At 49.6% G+C, this 17,061-nt stretch overlaps 1 protein-coding gene across 2 annotated transcripts in view; it reads left to right on the top strand.

The window, feature by feature from the left end:
• LARGE1 (LARGE xylosyl- and glucuronyltransferase 1) overlaps positions 1-17,061 on the top strand; it is a 604,219-nt gene that overhangs the window by 287,009 nt on the left and 300,149 nt on the right. For both annotated transcript variants that reach the window (XM_047786443.1, XM_047786442.1), the window contains exon 3: positions 2,964-3,265. In XM_047786443.1, coding sequence (XP_047642399.1) covers positions 2,964-3,265 — 302 coding nt within the window. The remainder of the gene's footprint in view (positions 1-2,963; positions 3,266-17,061) is intronic.

The raw sequence follows: 17,061 nt of genomic DNA on the forward strand, positions 1-17,061 counted from the left end.
CCCTCACCACCCTGGAATTATCATTGCTTTGGATTACATAATTATGCCTTTATTAATAATGAATCAAAGAATTAGAAATAAGTAAACAGTGAGGCTTGGGGGAAGAGGAGCTAGAGGAAGTGACCAGACCCCCTAGGAAGCCTGCCTGCTCCTCCGTGTTGCCTCTGGGTGAACTTTGACCTGCCTAAGGCTGAAGGGAAGACAGTTCAGAGATGCCACACATCAAAGTAAGGGAAGGTTTGCCGCCCCCTTGCTCCCACAAACCACCCAGAGAGCAGCCTGTGCTCGGAAATGCATGGCTTTCAAGACCCTAACTTGTGTCCTCAGCTCATCTCTTGCCCACACCACCACCTGCCCCCCCTGAACAGGGGTTGCAGGAACTAATTGACCCCAAATACTTTCCAAGGAAAGGTGAAGTGCTCGGTGCTTTGTATTTCAGTATCTTACTTAAGCTCCCCATCATCCCGGCAAGGTCAGCCTTTCTGCTCCCACTTCAGACAGAGAAGGAAAAGCGAAAGCTTGGAGCATTTGAGTAATTCCTCCAAAGAACCAATTTAGAGTTGCTGTCTGTTGTATATTTTCCAGAGCTTCTGGGACCCTGGTGGGTTTCCAGAGCTACCTAGGCTCCTTCGGCAACATGCCAAGGTCCTTTCAGAAGAAAGAAGACCCCTCCATGGCCGTCCCCTCCCCAAGAACATCTGCATCTGCAACTCAGTACAGGAGCTTGGCTGCTTGCAATCACAGAGATTCCAGTCACCACGAGGGGGACAGAGTTGAAGCTTTTAGAGGCTCCGTGTCCTCATCAGTAGTGGGGACACCAATTGCCACCTGCTTGAGCTGTAAAAACCTAAGACATAATCAGCATGAATGACCCAGCCCCGCCCAGAGCCAGAGCAGGTGCTACCCAAATTGCCCCGCCCACTGATGGAAGAAGCTAGAAGCTCATCTCTCCCACCAGGGCTTGAAGGGTCAGTGTTGGCTGAGAAAACACAATTGCTGTTGGCTGCTTTTTCTTTTTCGTTTTCGGTGAAAAGGATTTGGTTTTACCAAACAGGGAGATGGGTTTCAACATCCTGGGTTGGAGCTGCCAATCCACCAGCTCGGTAACAATGCAACCCTAAATCAACCTGTGATTTCACATCCCTGCACACTCGGCTTCAGCTTTTGATCTGCGGTCCCGGGCAGTGGAATTCAGCGAGTCATATTTGCTGCATTGATAGGGAAGGACCCAGCGCTCAGGCGTTTAACCCTGAGGTGATTAAGAGGGAAAAAAGGAGTCGTGTTTGTGAAAACCCAGAGACACATCAAAAAGCCCTGGGCAGAGGCTGGCACAGTAAGGCAGCACAGGTGAAGCTCGCAGGGTGTAATTCATCACATTCTTTGATCCTCAAGTTTTATGAGTCACAGAGACTCTCTGGGATGGTTTGCAAGCTCAGTGGGGTCCGGGTAGGAAGGAGAAAAACTCAAAAGTGTGGAAAAAGAGTGTTTTTTTCAGCAAGCGGCTGGAGAGGGTAATTTTCTAGAGATGTGATTTTTGCTTGGTAGTCTCTGAGGCAGCTGTGTTGTAGCTGGATCCTGGGGTTTCTGCCGCATGGGAACAGAGAGGAGGGAGTTTGGGGTGTGGCTTGTATCCAGGAGGCTTCTCAACCATAAGCGTGCATTGAACACTGACTGTATACAAGGTGTTATGCTAAGTATATTGGTAGATGGGATTTTTACATTAATAATTTTTCAATCTGTAGCTTTATACATAGCCTTTTATGAAACTACATTTAAGTGGAAAATGTTCAGGCTTGGTTATAAGAGAGACTTGAGTATGAATTCTGATCATGTAACTTTGAGAGACCTACTTGTCCTTTTCTGGGAATGACTGTTAAATTGACTGCTTCTGACACTCAGTTTCACGATTACGCTCCTAATTTCTTCCTACTTATTGCACTTGATTACTTTATTCTTGGCATGGACACATGTATCCACCCTTTCAGAATTTTCAGCTCTAATGATATGTTACCATAAAGACTAAGTGAGACCCAGTTTTTGTCCTCACTGAACTCCCAATCTTCATAGGAAACACTTAGTAAAACAATTTATCAGCGTTCCCATGTGTCTCAGCAGTAACAAACCTGACTAGTATCCACGAAGACGTGGGTTCGATCCCTGGCCTTGCTCAGTTGGTTAAGGATCCGGGATTGCTATGAGCTGTGGTGTAGGTCGCAGACGTGGCTTGGATCTGGTGTTGCTGTGGTACAGGCCAGAAGCTGTAGCTCTGATTCGACCCCTAGCCTGGGACTTCCATATGCTGTGGCAGCTGTGGCCCTAAAAAGTAAAACGAACAAACAAAACCAAATCCTGTATGATAAGCACATATTTTTCATAGTGCTATGTACAAAATACTCTTGGAACATACTGATGGGTGTATTATCTATAAATTGCTTTCCCTGGGAGGTACTGCTTCTGAAACTGGGTTTTGAAGGATGAATAGGAGTTCACATAGGAAGAACTAAGTAAACTTAGTCATTATTACTATTTCTTCTTTTTATTCCTTCTCTTCCTTTTTTGCTCTCCTCCACTTCCGTCTACTCCTCCATCCCTTCACCCCCGTTTTCCTCTTTCCCCTCCGTCTTCATATTCATGTTTTATTACTAACAAGAATATTTGCCTAGAAAGGTACCAAGTAGGGAAAAGAAGACAGTGAATTTAATTAGGAAAAATTATATTATGATTGTCTTCTCTAAACAGCATGTTAGTTTCTTTTTATCACCACACTAAATCATTCTGTTCTCAACTTTGTTCCCAGTTCAGTCTGGATGCGTTTATTTCTAACTCACTTTCCATCTGCTTTCCTTTCTCAATGGGACTGTGAAAGGAGCCTCGCTGTGGAGTCCTGGATGCCTGGGGTACGTGGAGGGGGCCCACGATGTTTCACCTGGCTTCACTCTTCGCTGGTCTTTCTGCCCCCGCAGATGGAAAGCCGGTGTCTCTCTCTCCGCTGGAGTCCCAGCCGCACAGCCCCCGGTACACGGCCTCCAGCCAGCGGGACCGCGAGAGCCTGGAGCTGCGCATGCGTGAGGTGGAGGAGGAGAACCGCGCGCTCCGCCGGCAGCTCAGCCTGGCCCAGGGCCGCGTCCCCGGCCACCGGCGCGGCAACCACTCCAGGACTTACTCCATGGAGGAGGGCACCGGGGACAGCGAGAACCTCCGGGCTGGCATCGTGGCCGGCAACAGCTCCGAGTGTGGGCAGCAACCGGTCGTGGAGAAGTGCGAGGTAAAGAGCACCTGGAGCCTCCGAGGGCCTGACCCCCCCCCCCCCCCCCGCTCCGGCAAATGCCACCTGGAAGCGTGCTCACGGGTGCGGAAAGAGCTGGCATCCTTGGCTCAAGCTCAGGCGTGCATCGGGCGGGATCACTCACTTGGCCGTCTGGCCTGGCAAGTCATTTAAGCCTCAGTTCTCCCATCTGAAAAGTGGGGCTATGGAAGGCCTGCACTGCGGAGATGTTAAGAGCAGCCGAGGGATGGAACCTGCTGCTTGTTTGCTTGAGGCTGAATTGGATGTGCTCAGGATTTCTATACCGAGGCCGGCCCTCCTGGAGGCCCTGTTTCTGAGCGCCTTGTGGCCCTGCTGGGCAGTCCCGTCCCCCGTCCCCGTCCTTCTCACATTAGGAACAGCTTCTGTAATTCAGAACCAGAGGCATGCTAAGCTAAAGCAGTTATGTGGACTTTCATAGCTTAATATCATTTCCCCCTTTTAGAATATGCTTGCTTTCTTAGTAACTCTTTGGTCATTTAGAAAACTCAGCCACTCCCTCTCCCTCCTGCCCCCACCCCCCCTCACTCATGCATCCATATGTATATGTGCACCAAACACACACACACACATTTTTCTGCTTCTAGTCCCAGTGCAGAGGAATTGGAACCTCCTTTTTGAGACATGCCCTTTTAAGACAGACCAACCTGAGTTCCATTTCCCAGCTCTAGTAGTTTCTGCTTGGAGCGCCTGAGCGGGTTACCTAACCTCTCTGACCTTCCCATAACTCATTGGTAAACTTCATAAAATAATCCCGGCCTCGCGGAGTGTGAGAAGGAAGCGGGATGGCCATCTACAGCCACAAATCTGGTGCATGGCACATTTTCAATTAGGGGTCATTTTTGTTACTCTTCTTTAGATACAGTTATATTACCTGCTGTTTGTTTATTTCCTTTCCTGGCCACATTCTCAGAGTGTTAGACCTCAAACTCCCTGAAGAGAAAACAGTTGGCAAACTCTAATATGCTGTTTACGTGAATGGGATTTTTAGGAACATTGGTGATACTGTGTAGTATGTGGTAAGGGGATAGAGGGCTTACTGAGTGATGTGGATTCATCTCTATGGGCAGTCAGGGGTCGAGAGAGGAGCTTTTAGACTGGGAGGGTCAGGGAGAGCCCCCGGCAAAAGTAGGATTCTCAAACCTGGTTGGCGTGGGTTGGTGGAGAGGCAGAGGAAGGTAAACAGAAGACATCCAACCACGAATGTACCTGTGAGTAGGAAAATATGCAGCCAAGGTACTGTCAAACAGAAAAGGATTCAGGACGTGAATTGATTGGTCAGGCAAGCCCAGAGCACTTGGACAGGGAGCTGGGACTGTATAATTAACATTCATCCAACTAATATTTTTTTTTTGCCTTTTTAGGGCTGCACCCAAGACATATGAAAGTTCCCGGGGTAGGGGGTCGAATCGCAGCTGTAGCCACAGGCCTACACCACAGCCATGGCAATGCTGGATCCTTAACCCACTGAGTGAGACCAGGGATTGAACCCACATCCTCATGGATACTAGTCAGGTTCATTACCACTGAGCTGCAATGGGAACTCCCCCGACTAGTATTTATTGAGCCTTTGAATTGGATCTGGGGCTGTCCTCTGTGCTGGGAAGTAGCCATGATGCAAAAAGAGACAAAACTCCCTTTCTTCTGGTTCTAATGTTCTGAGATGGGAAGTGAGGAAGAAAGAGGTGATAAACAGAGAGAGAAATGCACCTGTCAGGTGTTCCGTGCTGCATCTCTATTCAGCCCTGATTACTTGTCAGGCCTAGTCTCATTCAATCTTCCCCACCCATGGCCAGTGGCCTTTATTATGGAAGATTTCTGTTTTACGCTTTTGAAAATGGGGAGCAGCAACTTTAACAAATTCCCTTGGGCTGGGCTGGGCCCGGCTCTAATTTAGGGAATGTCTTTCTTTTCCTGGGTGAAGGCTGGTTCATTTTCTCATAGACTCTTTGCTCTTGCGTTATGGTCAGAGCATCAGTTTAGAAAGTGGGGTGGCCCAGAAGGAGGAAATTCTTTTCCTCGAGTGTATTTACATTAATATGACTCAGGCCTACTTAAACCACCAAGATCAAGGAGGTAAAAAATAGAAAGAGAAAAGGAAAAAATGAGGGGGCGCCAGTGTAACAGAGGGAGAAAAAATGAAAGATTCCTTTTCTGCTGTAGTTTGAGTGGCCGCTGGTTTCCTCGCGCTGCTCAGCTTTCTCTGATACACACATCCTGTTTTGAAAAAGGACTTCTGACCTGAGTGTCCCCCCCCCAAAAAAATAGGGTGGGAAAAGACCACTGGCTTTGAAAGGGGGAGACAGGAAACTAATCCTGGTTCCTTTCCACCATTGATGGCCACATGGCATTGAGCTAGTTACATGATTTTTCTGCGTGTTGGTGTCTTTGTTTGTAAATTACAGATTAAAAACAGGTTTCCTTCTCCAACTATTTCAGTGGTGACAGTGGAGCTTAGAATGTTAGGCAAACCCTTGCATAGTTAATTGCATTAGCATTTGATTTCTTTGTAATTTATCAAACAATCCCAAGTAACAGTGGCTTGGCATCTTCTTTTTCTTGACACGTCATAAGAGGTCTGGAGACCACCCGTGTAGGGAGGTCCCCGTCCGGGATGCAGGCTTCCTTTGTCTTTGCTGGACTGACATCCTTAGGGTCCCTTCACAGTCTTGAGTGATGGGCAGAGCTTCAGCCCTGCCACCCACATTCCAGCTGGCAGGATGAAGACTCATTAACGTGGGGCGTGTCGACTTTGAGGACAGGTCTTAGGACTCTCACGGTCAGTTGGTTTTAGAATGAACACATTGGCAGAATGTCATTGAGGTACCTTTCGCTACCACCTAGCTCTAAGGGAGCTCAGAAAAGATAGATGGTCTTATTTAAAGAAGTCGTGTTCTCTGTTAACATTTTGGAGTTTTGCTACTGAAAAGAACAGATATTATGGTTCCAGTAAACATTCTCTGTCAGATGAATAGTTACCGAGCTCAGTTGTTCATGAAATTACATCTTTAGCATGCATATTCATGGGACCCACCTCAGATTCTCCTGGTGGTGAATCTCTGGGACAAGGGCCCAAAATGTAAAGATTAAATGATGTCTCCAGGGAGTTCCCTGGTGGCTTCAGTGGGTGAAGAAGCCAGCGTTGTCGCTGCTGTGGTTCGGGTCACTCACTCCCGTGGCGTGGGTTCAATTCCTGGTCTGGGAACTTCCACGTGCTGCGGGTGCAGCCAAAAAAAATATACCCGAGTGATTCTGAGATGGTAGAAACGGTTTGGAAATGACCACTTTAAGGTACAACCACAAGAAATGATGGGGTTCCCTTGACCCCTGTGCGCTCTGAGAGGGAAAGACCTTGAGCTTGTTAATTGTTACTCTGACTTATTTTTTTAGTCTTCAGCACTGGAGAATTAGGTTTTGTTCATTTGTTTTTTCTTCTGTGTGTTTCCATAATGTTACTTCCTAGACCTTTAAAAGGTCACTTTTTGGTGGAATCTGCCTGCCATGAACCCTGGGTCTTGTTCAGGGGTTTTGTAGATGAATTAGAAAGGCTGGACCCACTGGCATCTTCTTTCAGTGTGATCTGCCCTGGAGACACATGTGGCACGAGATGCTGGCCTCACACCCATGAGCAGTGTACTTTTTCTGTTTCCATCACTTGGCATCTTTAAAGATTTTAGGGGAAATGCCATACAGGCACACACGAGATGTCAGTCAGAGGAATCAGAATAGAGCTTGTGGTTGCAAGCGCCACAGCTCGTCCTGACACCTCGTCAGGGTGCAGGGCCTCGTAACCAAGGACGTTGTCTGGTTGTCGCTGAAACTTCTCTGGAGTATGACAAGCATTTCTGAAAACCCTTCTGTAATGATGCCCAGGCTGTCAGCTGAGCTAGCTGGTGATAGAAAGAGCGGGCCTTTGCCAGTCCTTGTGCCCTCTTATCGTTTCCTAATTATGTGGCCTTCCGAGAGCTGCCCCTTTTATTCCTGCATATTTCTATTGTCGGGGCAGGGCCCCTTCTGCGAGGCACCGACTGGTGTCTGTGGGACTCGGAACACGATCCTCTTAGATCTCCACTCTGCCTGTGTGTGTGTTCGGATCTGCATTATTTTTCTTGCATTTCTCGTTCTGGTCTGTTCTGGGAGTCAGCTGTGGTGCAGCCCCCAAATCATTGGGACTGGAGTCAGAATTCCCAACCAGGAATCTCTGCATTGCCCTCACTGGCCATGGCACCTTGGGCAGTTCGGCTACCCTCTTGGAGCTTGTTTTATTATTATGAAACGCCGAGAACCATAATACGTTCTTCCTGGTATAATTGTGAGGATGAAATGAGATAGCGGCTAGGAAACGCTGTGTGAGTGTACCTAGACTTATTATGACTATTGCAGTTCTCTCTTGCTCCCTAACACATCACCTAAAACATAATGGCTTAAAACAGTGCCATCCAGGAGTTCCTGCTGTGGCGCAGTGGGCTGAGAATCTGACTGCTGTGGCTCAGGTTGCTGCGGAGGTGTGGGTTCCGTCCCCAACCTGGTTAAAGGATCCAGCATGGCCACAGCTCCAGCATAAATTGGAGGTTGCCGCTGTGGCTCTGATTCAATCCCTGGCCCAGGAACTTCCCTAGGCCACGGGTGCCGCCAGAAAGAAAAACGAAAACAATGATTTTATTAGTTTTCCTGGTTTCTGTGGGTCTCGGGTTTGGGAAGGGCTGAGCTGAGTGGTTCTGGTCTGGGGTGGGGTGAGTGTAGGGACTCATGCTGTTGGTTGGTGGCCAGAGCTGTCATGGTGAGGGCAGAAGCAGTGGCCCCTAGCCCAGCATTTCTCTTTCCTCTTGTAAATCAAGCTTCCCTCTGTGTGGCTAGTTTGGGCTTCCTCACAGCATGGCAGCTCCAGGGCAGTTGGCTTCTGTGGCAGCTGAAGGTTTTTTAAGTACAAGTATTTCAGGTGAGCAAAAGCAGAACAGAAGCACTTTTACCCACCTGGCCTCAGAAGTCACACAGTGTCCCCTTTGTTGACAGTGTAGTCTGTTAGTTGAAACAATCCCAAGACCCCACCCCCCACCCCCACTTTGAGGGAGAAGAATGGGCAGAACTTCAAAGAATTAAAACAGCAACAATTGATATTGTTACTATGGAAACTCAGATGAATGTTACCTTTGTGTCAGATCACCCCTTGGACAAAGTATCTCTTTTAGGCTTATGTTTTAGGCTTTGAACATCACTCAAACTGAATAGTGACATAATAGTAATAAAAGTTAACATGCACTGAGTCTTGAAAGTGTGGGAGACATCATGCTGAAACGTACGTACCATATCTCATTTAGGAGTCCCCATTGTGGCTCAGTGATAATGAACCCGACAGTATCCAGGAGGATGCGGGTTCGATCCCCGGCTCTGCTGAGTGGGTTAAGGATCTGGCGTTGTTGTGAGCTGTGGTGTAAGTCGCAGATGCATCTTGGATCTGGCATTGCTGTGGCTGTGGCGTAAGCCGGTAGCTATAGCTTCGATTCGACCCCTAGCCTTGGAACTTCCACATGCCTTGGGTGCGGCCCTAAAAAGACAAATAAAATAAAATTTAAAAAATCTCATTTAATCTGCATAACATACCGTCTTCCTTTTATAGATTAGAACACTGCTGCAGAGAAGAGTTACTTATCTGCAACGTTGCACTGCCAGGAAGAGGTGGAGCTCACATTTAAACCTCGGCAGTTTGCTTTCTAGAACCCGTGCTTTGAGCCACTGGCTTAGTCACCCTGTGAATTAGAGCCACTGGGACCCATGCTCCCTGCAGCTCAGAGCTGCCATCCTTCTTCTGTGCCTGACAGACACCTCACCTCAGAAGGCTTCTGGGTGACAGTCGTGACACGGAGGTCCTCATTGACCTTGGAGGCTGTCACAGCCCTTTGAGGGTAACGGTTCCTCTGTGGGTCTGAGCAAGGCTTTCTCTGTTCTTTAAAAAGAAGTTGGATCGTTTTAAATTGCCTTCCAGATTGTGGCTGCACTTGGACTTTTATCATTTTGCTTTGGGCTTCATGCGATTAAACTTGACACCTCTTACCCACATTTTCTGGGCCCCTAACTAACCCCCCAGAATTTTCATCTCTCTTTGTTTTTACTTCATCTTCTAGGTCTTTCCAGAATCACCCCACTGTGGAAGCGTTTGCCTTCAAGCTCTTCATACATCCCATTGCTGTGGGAAGATACTCTTGTAGCATCTGGATTCACATTTGATCAGCTTCATATGTTGTCCTTGGGGCTCCTTTGGGGACATAAATCCACTAAAATATCTTCCTTAAATATCAGGCCCTAGTTTGAGGGCATGTTGACCTGAAAAGTAGCAAGTACGACTTTCTTCTACGTACCTTATGGAAGGGGCATCAGGTAGCCTGTCACGGCATCCCATCCACCACCCTGGGGCTATTCCATGTACACCGCACACTCAAAACTCTGTTCTCAAAGTTCCCGTGGCACAGCAGGTAAGGATCCGGTGTTGCCACGGTTGCGGCTTGGATCACTGCTGTGGCTCAGGTTCAATACCCTGACCTGGGAACTTCTGCATGCCAAGGGCACAGCCAAAAAAAAATCTGTCCTCAAGGACAGTTTGAATGCTCCTTTAGAATTTAAGTTGGATCCTTATTCCATTTTCTGGCTTTGAACCCTCTAGTAGCCTTTCTCCTCATGCCCTGGAAAAGCCAAGTTTAAGAATGCCTGTGAGGGCTGGAGGGTACCACTCTGGCCCCATCCCCCTCCTCCCTCTCTGCTGCCTGGTCCCCTCCCTGCACCTTAAGCACGGCTTAGGATACCTTGCACCTCGGGCTTGTTTCTGCTGCCTGGGATGCTCTGCCTGGACACCTTCAGGCCTCATTCCCTCACCTTCAGCAGGTTTTTACTCCAGTGTCTGCTTCTCAATGACAGTTGCCCAGACAGCCCCACTTTAAAATCTTAGCCCTGGAGTTTCCTTGCGGCTCAGTGGCTTAAGGACCCAAAGTTGTCTTTGTGAGGATGTGTGTTAGATCCCTGGCCTCACTCAGTGGGTTAAGGATCCGGCATTGCTGTGGCAGTGGTGAATGAACCCTGGCCCAGGAACTTCCATATCCTGCAGGTGCAGCTATAAAAAGAAAAAAAAAAAATCTTAGCCTTACTCACCCCCTACCCACCTACATGTCCCTCTTCCTCTCCTGCTTATTTTTCTCCCTAGACTCATCCTTATCCAACATTCTCTATATTTTAAGTATATGTACCTTTGTTTATTTTCTTTGTCCCCCAACTAGAATGTCAGTTCCCATGCTGGGGGAGTGGGGGCAGGATTCTGTCTCTTCTACTCACTGCTGTGTCCCCAGAACCCATAGTTGAGGCTGGCCCATAGTAGGTGCTCGCTCCACACTTGTGGAGTGATTGAATGCTTGGCAAATGTGTGTGGACTTTTTGGGTCAGGCTGGTCATCCAGAGGCCCTGTTAGGCAGGAGTGTAACCCATGCTAACCATGCCAGGTATCAGGCTCTATGTTTAGACAACTCACCTGCCGCAGACCTGGTTTGCCCCTGTCAGTTAAGCTCCAAAATCCACTTCACCTTTTCATAGGTTTTCCCAAAACATTTTGGGTTTCTGATGCCTCTGGCTATGATGCACTTCGTAACTCAGGAAAATCAATCCTAAAGCAGACCAGGATTATGTTGTTGGGAAGCTCTGCGTGGGTCATGCCTTTGTTGTCCATTTATTCCTCCGTGGCCGTGGAGGTTTGGCCAGTCCTGTCCTCCCACTCAGCCCCAACGCCCCAGCAGCTGCACCTGCTGGTTGCTCAGCCTGTGATGACATGGCTTCTATTATGGTGGAAGGGTCTCCTTCAGTTTCCTAAAGGGCTGAAATAATTTTGCTTTTGGGTCTGTGGCTCACTGTTTTGAGGGAATAGATAGAATGTGGCCAGTGGTTTCCCAAGGGATTAGATCCTGGGAGGTTTGTAAGATTATCTTAGATGGCACAATAGCAATACATTTTTTAAAATTTAACGGTTGAAGTTACTTTGGAGTTCCCGTCGTGACAGCAGTTAGAGAGCCTGACTAGCATCCATGAGGATGCAGGTTCGATCCCTGGCTTCACTCAATGGGTTAAGGATCCAGCATTGCCGTGAGCTGTGGTGTAGGTCGCAGATGTGGCTTGGATCCCGCGTTGCTGTGGCTCTGGCGTTGCAACTCAAAGTTCCCTAGTGGTATGGTGGGTACGGATCCGTTGTGACTTGGGTCACTGCTATGGCCCAGGTTCAGTTAGACCCCTAGCCTGGGGACCTCCATATGCCATGGGTGCGGCCCTAAAACGACCAGAAAAAGATGGTTGGAGTTCCTTTTGTGGCTCAGTGAGTTAAGGACCTGACATTGTCTGTGAGGATATGAGTTTGATCCCTGGCCTCGCTCAATGGGTTAAGGATCCAGAGTTACTACAAGCTGCAGTGTAGGTCGAAGACGTGGCTCTGATCTGGTATTGCTGTGGCTCTGGCTCAGGCCTGCAGCTACAGCTCTGATTCAACTCCTGGCCTGGGACCTTCCATATCCCACAGGTGTGGCCCTACAAAATAAATAAATAAATAAAAATAATAATAGTGAATGTATATGTGTTATTGAGGCTGAGCTGTGTGGGCTTAATAGCAGGAGTCTGACTTCTTCACGCCCTTTGCCACTGACTGGCGGAGGCAGGGGACCTGGTGTAAGTTACCCATCTGCCATCTTCCTTCCTCTTAAATTTTGGAAAATCTTGGTTGTTAGGAAAACTCTGTATATGGAACTTATAAACCCCTCACTTTATAGAGGAGTCACCGAGGATCAGAGAGGTTAAGTCACTTGCCCAAGGTCACTCAGCTGGCTGGAGGTAGAGCCGGGGCCACCATGCGACTGTCCTGATTTCCAAGGCCTTGTTCTTTGGGCAGGAGAAGCTTGCATCCCCTCTTCTCCTCCCTCTGCCTTTTCGTCACCCTGGGAGACTGGTGGCAGCTTTAGGAGGAGGGCTGCCTCTCCTAGTTCTGCACAGGTGAAGCGGGGCGCTCTGCTCTTCCCCAGAGAGCACCAGAAGCTGATTCTGTGAATACCCCCCCTCCTCTTCCAGCGAAATCACACCTCACATCTAGGGAGTGTTGAACAAGAGACCCTCTTCTCAGTGCTTTACGTAAGAGCCATTCTTGAGGTGGGGTCCCTGCCCCTGCAGCATCAGGACCACCTGGATGCGGGCAAGCCCAGCCTCCTGAATGAGGGACTCTAGGGGAGGGGCCCGGCGCTGAAGGTTAACAGCCCCCCAGGGAGTCTGAGGGCTGTTAGAGTTTGAGAACCACTTATACCAAGCCCTCAACCACCCCTTGAGGGTAAGTAGCCTTATGTCCCCATTTTACAGATGAGGAGGTTAAATCAGGAAGACAATAAGCAGCTCCTCCTGATGCCTATGCAGTCTGGAACCAGGAGCGAGTTACAGTTCACTAGGTGCACCTACATGCATTTACTCATCTGATCTCCAGGTACCCCAGGGGCTGTCCTTTTTTTTTTGTCTTTGTCCTTTTTGCCATTTCTAGGGCCGCTCCCGCGGCATGTGGAGGTTCCCAGGCTAAGGGCCTAATCAGAGCTGTAGTCGCCGGCCAATGCTAGAGCCACAGCAACGCAGGACCCGAGCCACATCTGCCACCTACACCATAGCTCAGAGCAACGCCGGATCCTTAACCCACTGAGCAAGGCCAGGGATCGAACCCGCAACCTCATTGTTCCCAGTCAGATACGTTAACCACTGCGCCACCACGGGAACTCCTCCATTTTTAGCTCCATTTTACAGATGAGCTGATGAGGCTCAGAGATGTTAAGTGACTGCTCCAAGGTCACACAGCAACTGAGCTTTGAAGTTGCAGCTTAAAGCCTGGTCTCTTCACTCTCCTTGGGTTTTTCCCACTATCTGTCTCCTATCTATGTCGCTAGCTGTGTGCTCGTCCCCAGCTGCTGTGGCAGCGTCTGTACTCTGAGAGGTCTGTCCCTTCACCCCCCATACCCCCAGCAGTTGTAGTCCAAAATCTCATCCAAGCCTGACTTCTCTCAGTACATTGCAGGCCAGTGTTTCTTTGGGTTTCCATTCTCATTCCCACTCCCTAAGGCCTGGTTGTGAGGTGCTTCTACTAAGTTGTGCCCCCAGGCAGAATGCCCCGAGGGCGTGCCTGGCCTTTGGGAGTCACTGCTAATGGTGTCGCCGGAAGCAGGGCTGGCTGGCGGAGTGTTAGTTACTTCTGCTGGAGCCACAGCTTGCTTGCCATCCCTTAGTTTGGTCTGAACTTCTGTTGGGACAGTGGTTATTTTTCTCCTACATGCCTTTATGAGAGAACAGCTGTTAAGGGGTTTTTCTGGGAGAGGAGGTGCAGGATACGGAGATCCAGTTACGTATGATAAGCACACAGTCACAACATCTGCTGACCCCCGTTGCAGGAGTGAATATTGTAGTCTAGTCGCTGGAATGCCCTCTCCTCCCGGCAGCTAATCCCTGCATTTGCTTGGTCCAGATGATGCTGGCTGCTCTGGGTTGCGGGGACACCCACCCTGCCCCCCAGAGGAGCCTCCCCATCTCTGATGGGATTGTCTGCTGGGCTGTCTTTCTCCCCCTTCAGTTGACCTGGGGGAGGAAGGCTGAGCAAGCGCAGAGCTCGACACATCAGAGGCTCCAAAACTGCTCATGTCACACCTGAATCCTTCCCACGGGTCCTGAAGGTAAAGGTCAGTGGCTTGACCCCAGGGGCGTCAGGAACAAAGCCCACGCACAGCTGTGGCAGGTGCACCTGTGTCTTCAGGCACAGCTTGCCGCACTGGATCCCAGACTGAAGGGAGTGAGCAGGAAGCTCCATCAGCTTCCTTAGATAGAACCTTGTGGTTGGTGTCTGAGAATTTCGTATAGCACCATAAGCATTGATGTATGTGTGTATGTATGTATATATGTATGTCTTTTTAGAGCTGCACCTGCGGCATATGGAAATTCCCAGGCTATGGGTCAAATTGGAGCTGCAGCTGTTGGCCTGTGCCACAGCCATGCCAGATCCGAGCCACATCTGCAGCCTACACCAAAGGTCATGGCAGTCCCAGATCCTTAACCCACTGAGCGAGGTCAGGGATCAAACCTGCATCCTCTGAATACTAGTCGGGTTCGTTGCTGTTGAGCCACAGTAGGAACTCCTTAGCACCTTAAAATTTATAAATATGGTTTATACATTCTTCTTTAAAAACGATTTTTATTTTTTCCATTACAGTGTTCTGTTGATTTGCTACCGTACAGCAGCGTGACCCAGTCACACGTACATACCTACATCCTTTTTCTCACGTTACCCTCCATCATGCTCTGATAGTTCCCGGTGCTATACAGCAGGATCTCATTGCTTATGCATCCCAAAGGCAACAGTTGGCATCTATTAACCAGTTTACACATTCTCATGTGCGTTACATTGATGCCTTGTTTCACTTCAGGGGTTAGCAGTATGTCTGTGGTTGCTCTAGAGTCTCCTCTGTTTCCCTTAGAGCCACCAGGACAGATGCGGTGCTGAGGCACCATAGCTGGAATTGGCCAGGTCCTGGCAAGTAATGAGGGGCACGCCCCCCAAGAGGTGGAGTAGATCTGACACAGGGCCAGAGGCACGGGCAGGGTTATGATGGAAGCCATTGGGGGAGCAGCCCCCATGAGGGAGTCACATCTGCACCTGAGTGGGGAGGCAGGAGGACCTGCAGAACCCAACAAGAAGTGGAGGTGGGAGTTCCCATCGTGGCTCAGCAGAAACGAATCCGCCTAGGAACCAGGAGGTTGCGGGTTCGATCCCTGGTCTTGCTCAGTGGGTTAAGGATCCGGCGTTGCTGTGAGCTGTGGTGTAGGTCTCAGATGCGGCTCAGATCCTGTGTTGCCGTGGCTGTGGTGTAGGCTGGTAGCTGTAGCTCCAATTCCACCCCAGCCTGGGAACCTCCATTAGCCACAAGTGCAGCCCTAAAAGCAAAGCAAAAAAAAAAAAAAAAAAAAGTGGTGGTGAAGGGCACGGCCTCTGGACTCCCCCTGGGGCCTCCCATTGACCAAACTCAACTAGAAACCAGAGGCCGTGGGAACCCAGTTACTTTGATCTGTAGGGGTCAGGCTCTCGGGCACAGGGCTGGTTGGAGAAGGATGGAGAGTGCGTCTAGAGCAAATGAGAACATCATCCTGCTCCAGCCAGCAGGCCTTTTAAACCAGTAAAGGCAAGTCTGAGAGCTGCACTGCGGAGGGAGGAAGGGGGCCGATGGTCACCGAATCTGATGTTCCGATCCTTCCCCTTGTGGGGGGGAGCGTCCCGGAATCTGTGATGGTCCTCAAGCCGCCACATGGAGAACCTTGTAAACCTGGACCTTGTGGCTTCAGAACTGAACGTGGTCACGGTGAGGCCACGCATGCCACCCTGCTCTTTCCAGGGACATTCATCCCTGTTCCCCGACTGTCCTCGCTCCTGCCCCAAGCCCAGCCTCGCTCCTGCCCTTGGCTTCTGCACCCATGAGAGTTGGGGCCACCTGGAGCTCTCCCAGGACCATGTTCGTGATGCTCCAGTTTTCTGCTCTCCTGGGTGGCGGCAGGTGATGAATTTATTCATGGTGACAGGTGGACCAGATGAAACTAAAGAGATTGGGAAATTATGTAAAATGTTTGAGGATGTGCGCGCTTGTGCTCACATCTAATGGGCCCATTTCAAAAAGTCCCCGAACCCTGAAGCCAAGACAAAGTTTGATATCTCCGAGACCGCGTGTTTAAATATTTGCGATTGCAAAGAGCCTGATTCAGCGGGCTTTTACCCCCACACCGGTTATTCATTCCCTTTGTGATTGAAAAGGTGACAGTCGCATTCAGAGGACAGGCTTTGATTCTGAGTCCTTTGCAGACATCATCCGCAGATAAGAGGTGTGTTTTTACAGGTGCGGGAATTGGGGTGTGCAGAAACGAGCTGGAGAAAAGTGGCTTTGGTGCCTCATGGCACCTGAGCTTCCCCTCCCCCTCTTCCTGCCTGAAAATAGGATTTCCTCCCAACAGGGCTCTTGACCTTCCCACACAGGGTAAATCTTTGTGACTCTCGGATGCCAGGCATTGCCGAACATTCTAGGGGAAGCAGGGGGCATGAACTGCCCCCCTGTGGAGAACCACTGCCTTCCAGCAGAGTATCAGATCTTGGGCATCTGAGTTCATGCGTTAATTGGTCTGAGATGGAGCTGGGACGCAGGGTCTGTTTTTTACACTCTTCCGGGTGTTTCTGAGGTCCCACCGGCAGGGTTAAGCTCTTTTGCAGAATTCACATCCCATCGCTCTAAGCCTGTTGCCTGATCTGTGATACTGGAATAGCCACACTGTACCTGTCCAACTTAAATCTGATAATCTGTGTAAAGTGCGAAGTACAGATCCTGCAATGTCCTCATTTGCCCAGTAAATGTTAGCTCTTAGTGTACGGATTATTCGTCTCTCTCATCTGCTCTCCTCTTCCTTCTGCACCCCAAGGTATCTGCAAGGCGGAGGGACCCTGCAGCCCTGATCCCAGGGGTGGGGCTTGTGTAGTGAGTCTGGGGGCTGACTGTGTCAGGGAGCTGGTGGTCGAGTAGATGGGGCAGGTGAGCAGCGGCCAGGTAGGGTGAGATGGGGCTCTCCATGATGGGAGGGGCAGAGCTGAGGGGCTCTGGGAATCCTGCAGCAGTGGGGAACCCCTGATCTCAGGATTTCTGGGGAATGAGGGTCTGGATGAAGCTGAGCCCCAGTTTCTGGTG

This window comes from Phacochoerus africanus, chromosome 7 (assembly GCF_016906955.1).
Source record: "Phacochoerus africanus isolate WHEZ1 chromosome 7, ROS_Pafr_v1, whole genome shotgun sequence".
NCBI lineage: Eukaryota > Metazoa > Chordata > Mammalia > Artiodactyla > Suidae > Phacochoerus > Phacochoerus africanus.